We start from the raw sequence: 6,000 nt of genomic DNA on the forward strand, positions 1-6,000 counted from the left end.
AAATAAATAGCCCTGTTATCAAACAGAGAACATTGTAAAGTTGATTATGGCAGATGTAGTAAGGTTAAAATGCATATATCTTATCATCTGATCTTCCTTTAGATCAGCAGTTCTCAACCTGTGGGTCACGACCCCTTTGGGGGTCCAATGACCCATTCACAGGGGTTGCCCAATTCATAACAGTAGAAAAATTACAGCTATGAAGTAGCAACGAAAATAATCTTATGGTTGGAGGGGTCACCACAACATGAGGAACTATATTAAAGTGTCACGCACTTTAATTTTTTCAAAACATTTCTTAACAAAAAGAGCCAGGGAAATACACACGTGTTCATTGATGAATCCCTGGTGAGCCCCCTGGGACCGAAGACCAGGGGTGGGAATAGCAAGGCTATCATGCAGAGTGCACTGGGAAATGGATTGTTGCAGATGCACTTAGGGTAAAATGTAGCACCCTATCATTTGATCTCCTGCATGATCCATTTAAATTTGTTCTAGTTTTTAATATTTTCTGCTTTCCAATTGAGGTTTTTATCTGTTTTTTCTTTGTTATTCTTTTTAGTTGGTTTGGTTTTTAAATGTTTTTCTGTATATGAAATGTAACATAGGTAAATCTCTAGAGACTAACTGGATTCCTTGGGGGTGTCGTGGAGGAGGTTGAGGGAGCTAATAATGATGAGTACAAGACTGAGGATAATATTCTAAAACTGATTGTGGTAGTGATTGTACAACTTGTTGTGATTCAACTATTCAATTATATGATATGTGAATTATATGCCAATAAAATTGTTGGGGGGAAATATATCTAAATCCTTACTTCTCACCATAGATAAAATTTAGTTCCAAGTTCCATAGCTACACATAGACCCAAATTATAAAACTTCCAGGAGAAAAAAATAGGAACTCTGTCCTAGATGGAACAACAAACCAAATTCACGCTATAAATAATTCATATGTAGGACTTAATAATAAATAAAACTGATGCTCTTTAAAAGGCAGGATTAGGATCGTAAAGACAAGCTGGAAAGCGGAAGACTGTGTTTGAAATACAAGTACCTGGTGAAGGACTTGTTTCAGAATAGAGCAAGAACTCTAATAACCGAATTGTGAAAAGATCCTAATTAAAAATGGACACAAATTTGAAAGGGCACTTCATGGAACAGTATCACTGAATACCCAGTAAGTACCCCAAACATAATTTAAGTGATTATATTTATCAATGAAATATAAAGTAAAGCCACACAGCGATGCCACTATGTAGTCACTGCAATAGTTAAGGTAAAAAGACTGATTATACCAAAGTCTTGTTAGAATCTGGAACAATCAGAATTCTCACAAATAGCTAGTGGGAAATGAGTGTAAAATGGTTCATCCACTTTGGAAAATAGTTTTGCATTTTGTTACAAAATTAAATAAACACTCAGCAATTCCATTCCTATGTATTTATCCCAAGAAAAAGTATAAAATATTCACACTAAACTGTGTTTGCTAATGTTCTTAGCAGCCTGTTCATAATGACCCAAAAATGGAAACAACTCAAAAAGCTATCAAATAATTGCTACATATTCATGCCATGGAATGCAAACCAAATGCCCCAGGGTTCTGTTCATCTGGATTCTGGAGCTGGCAAAACTAATCTTCAGTGACAGAAAACAGTCCATGATTACAAAGGCGCACGAGAGAACTTTTTTGGAAGAGTGGGATGGTTCTGTGTCTTGATTAGAGGATGTTTATACAGGTGTGCACATTCATTAAAACTCATCAAAGTATACGGCTAAAGTGGATGCATTCTATTTATACTTCAATAAAGATGATTATTTTAATATTCTTTTAAAAATTAGTGCAAGATCCTAAGTAAACCTATGTAAGTTTATATATGAATGAAAAATAAAAACAGCCAAACAAAAACTTTCATAGTTGTCTACCATTCTCAGAATAAAATCCAAATACTTTACAGCAAGTGGTCTATGATTGTGAGGTGTTTTCAAGCTGATGTAAATTCCCGACCAGCTCCCGGGAGGCGGCAGACCTGCTTCAGAAGGATTCCTAGCCTCAGAAGGCGCTCCAGGTTGAAATCACCAAGTCTTTCTCCTACAAGCCGTTCCAAACCAAACGCACTTTCATTGAATGGATTCCAAATCACAATGAGTCTATAGACCAGGTTAGCAGGATCCTTACAGGTTTCTGGAAAACCTTTCCTTTCTCCTGAAGAGCAATTAGTGGTTTCAAACAGCTGACTTTGCAGTTACTAGCCCAATGTGCCACCAGGACTCCACAGAGCCCCTCACTGCCATCCTGTCGATTCTGACTCGTGGCAACTCCATAGGACAGAGTAGAACTGCCCCTGTGAGTTGACAGGAACAGAAAGCCTCTCTTTCTGCTGCACAGAGCCACTGGGTACATTCAAATCGCCAAGCTTGCAGCTACCACGAGTCAACCATTCTACCACCCTTCCGCCTTTTCCTTCTCTTACCACGGTTTGAGTTACCCTTTTCCTCATTCCCTGGGCTCCAGTCACATGTCCACCTCCTTTTTCTTTCAATTCTTCAAGCTGCATCATTGCCCAGAACCCTGAAGGAGATAACAGGTCCCTCTCCCTAGAAGAGCTTTGCCGGGTCTTCCAGTGAATGGCTTTGCTGTTGCCATTCAGATATCAGCTTATGGAGAACCTTTCCCAGGGGGGGGCCCTTTTCCTGGCTGAATCAATTTCTTCCTGATAGAATTTTTTCTTTGTTAGTGTCCCCACTCAAATCCATGACCACTCAGAACCTTAGGAATGTTCCCTTCTTGGAAAACAGGGTCTTTGTAGGTGTGATTAGTTAAAATGCCATCGTGCTGGATTAGGGTGGGCTCTAAGTTTGATGACTAGGGTCCATGTTAAGGAAGGAGCAGGCACTCAGGAAAGAAGACCATATGACCAAAGCAGCTGATCTCAGTGACATGGCTAAGAGCTGAGGAAAACCAAGGCTTCCCCAGAGTCACCAGAACCTGTGATGGGTCAAAGAAGGATGTGTCCCCAAAAGCCTTCAGAGGTGCCGTGGCCCTGCTGAAACCTTGAGTTCAGAATCCTAGCTTCCAGAAATGTGAAAGAATAAATTTCCATTGTTTCAAGGCACTGTGTTAGTCTAGGCGGACTAGAGAAACAAATTCATAGACGCTCAGATGTGTATAAGAAAGAGCTTTACAAGTGATTTGAAAATGATGAGGCAACACATATATAAGTGTGCTTTACACAATTGGCGTCTGTATGGATGTGATAAAATGATTTTTTAAAAAATGCTTTATATACCCAATCCAGATCAAGGTCATAAATCCAATATTAGCCCATATGCCCTATACCAATCCATAAATTCCTCTTCAGACTCACACAACACATGCAATGATGCTGAATGCAGGAAGATCACAGGCTAGTGGGTGGGAAATCTTGTGGATCCAGTGGCAGTGGAAGCATCGCAGGGCTGGCAAGGGTCTCTACATGTCTCCTTCAGCTCAGGGCACTAACATAACCCCCATGTGTCTTGTCAGCTGCAATGTCTCCCAGGGAGTGAACCCTGTGAGTAGAGAGTCTTCAAGGGAGTGAACGTATGCCCTGCCTCCAGTGAGCTATTTATCTCCTTAGCGCCTCCAAATGAGGTCATCAAGCTGTGACCTGATTGACAGGCCTGATAAACTTCAACTCTTTGCTCATAAGGCTCAAATTAATTATGTAACTACCACAGGCACCAAGGTTTTAAAAATTATTATTTAATTTATTATAGCAGCTCTTATACATTTCACTCTACCACTATAACGCTTAATTGGACATCACCCCACAGAAAGGTTACAAGGAAGGGATAATTCAACCAGGGTGCAGTATAGCACCGACAAAACACATCATTCCTTTAGTTCCTGAATGCTTCCTCACCCCCACTACCATGATCCATTTCTACCTTACAAATCTGGCTAGACCTGAGTACATACATTGGTACAGACAAGAGCTTCTGACACATGGAATCCAGGGCAGAAGATCTGCTCAGGAACAGTAATGGGGGTAGCGTTATTTAGGAGGGTAGGGGGATGGTGGAGGCGGGGGTGGGGGGAAAGAGGAGAAAGAGGAACCCATCACAAGGTTGGATATATAGCCCACGCCCAGGGGACAAATAACAGAGAGGCAGGTGAAGGGAGACAACAGACAATTTAAGACACTAAACAATAATAATCTATAATTGATCAAGGTTTCATGAGGGTGGAAGGTGGAGGAGGGAAGGGAATAAAGAGGAGCTGATACCAAGGGCTTAAGTTGAAGGAAAATGTTTTGGAAATGTTGATGGCAACATATATACAAGTGTGCTTAATACAATTGAATGATGGATTGTTATAAGATTTGTAAGAGCCCCCAACAAAGTAATAAAAAAACCAATTAGTCAATACTCAGAAGGGTACCATGTCCAAAACTTTTATGCTCCTTTTGATTTGTTTATTTCTCTAATAACAAGTACTTCCCAAAAATTCATTTGGAAAATTAGGTGATTTCTGTTTTCCTGTCTTCTTTCCAGGTACGCTGCTGCAATGTCTCGGCTTCTAAGAGAAAACAAAACCCCTCTTCAACCTACAAGCCCAAGCACCAAAATTACCCCCCATCCAACTCCAGGTAACTTCAGTTCAGTCTGTCTGTTTTGTTTAGTTTGTAGATCTAAAATATTGGCCAATAACACAAATTTAGACGTTTAGGTTTTTAAGCTCACTTATGTGAAGGTTCTTATGCCTACTGTAAGGTTGCTCAACTATCTGAGAAACAAAATTAATTTAGGAAATTACATACATAGGAACTGAAGCTTTGAAAATGTTTAATTAATTATGCACTCAAGTGTATTACAATTTATTAGCTTAATATACAATTTGAAAATTTGAAGTTTCAAGATATATAAAAGTACTGCCCACCCCACCCCCAAACAAAATAAATTCTAAAAAACTATCCTAAAACTCATTGTCCCCCACTTGTCTGTCAGTTTGTCATATAGGGGTGACTTGGGCCTCACTGTGATACAGGTAGCTATGGCACCGGCATTTCAAATACCAGCAGGGTCACTCCAGGTGAGCAGATTTCAGTGTAAGACTAAGATGAGACTGTGAAGAAGCAATAGACTGTCCAATTCTGAGAGAGGCGACTGTTGCAGACATAGTTCCAGAAGGTGAGCCCCTCGGCTTGGAAGGTACTCAAAATAGGACTGAGAAAGAGCTGCCTCCCCAAAGTCGAGTTGGCCTTAATGATATGGGTGGAGGAAAGCTTTTGGAGCCTCCATTTACTGATGGACCATGACTCAGCATGAGAAGAAATAGCTGCTAGCATCCATCATCACTGATGTGGGCAATGTATGGAGCATGAATCTAGGAAATTTGGAAATCATCGAAAATGAGATGGAATGCCTGCAGGCTGATAGTCCAGGCATTAGAGAGCTTGAATGGATGAATGCTGTCCATTTTGAAGCAGACAATCAATTACATGGTTTACTGTGCTGGGATTGACAAATTCAGGAGGAATGACATCTCATTTATCTTTAAAAAGAAGATTCTAATACCAAATAAGTAAATAAGAAAAATTTTTAAATGAAAGGAACACTCCAATATGTATCTTGAAGTCCAAGACTGTCTGTGATTGGATAGTGATATGCTGATAGGGAAGTCCTATTAACACACTATTATTCAAATTTATACACCAACCACTTAAGCTAGTGATGAAGAAATTCAAGAATTCAATTATATAGGTTTAGTATTACGGTAGAAGATGGACATTGGGTTTCCACTCAAGTACTCCCTCAGTACAAGAATACTTCGTTCTATTAAACTGGCATTCCATGATGCTCACCTTCCCAACACAATCGCTGAAGACAAAGCGGGTGAATAAGCAAATGTGGTGAAGAAAGCTGATGGTGCTCAGCTATCAAAAGATGTAGCATCTAATGTCTTAAAGGCTTGAAGGTACGCAAGCGGCCATCTGGCTTAGAAGCAACAAAGCCCACA

General features: G+C 40.0%; 1 protein-coding gene across 1 annotated transcript in view; it reads left to right on the plus strand.

Annotated features, from left to right (window-relative positions):
* Nucleotides 1-4,710, plus strand: part of UBE2U (ubiquitin conjugating enzyme E2 U) — a 73,712-nt gene extending 69,002 nt beyond the window's left edge. The window contains exon 9 of the mRNA XM_075535155.1: nt 4,536-4,710. Within this exon, the coding sequence (XP_075391270.1) occupies nt 4,536-4,710 (175 nt within the window). The remainder of the gene's footprint in view (nt 1-4,535) is intronic.
* The last annotated feature ends 1,290 nt before the right edge of the window (nt 4,711-6,000 follow it).

The sequence above is a fragment of the Tenrec ecaudatus genome, chromosome 1, assembly GCF_050624435.1.
Source record: "Tenrec ecaudatus isolate mTenEca1 chromosome 1, mTenEca1.hap1, whole genome shotgun sequence".
Lineage (NCBI taxonomy): Eukaryota > Metazoa > Chordata > Mammalia > Afrosoricida > Tenrecidae > Tenrec > Tenrec ecaudatus.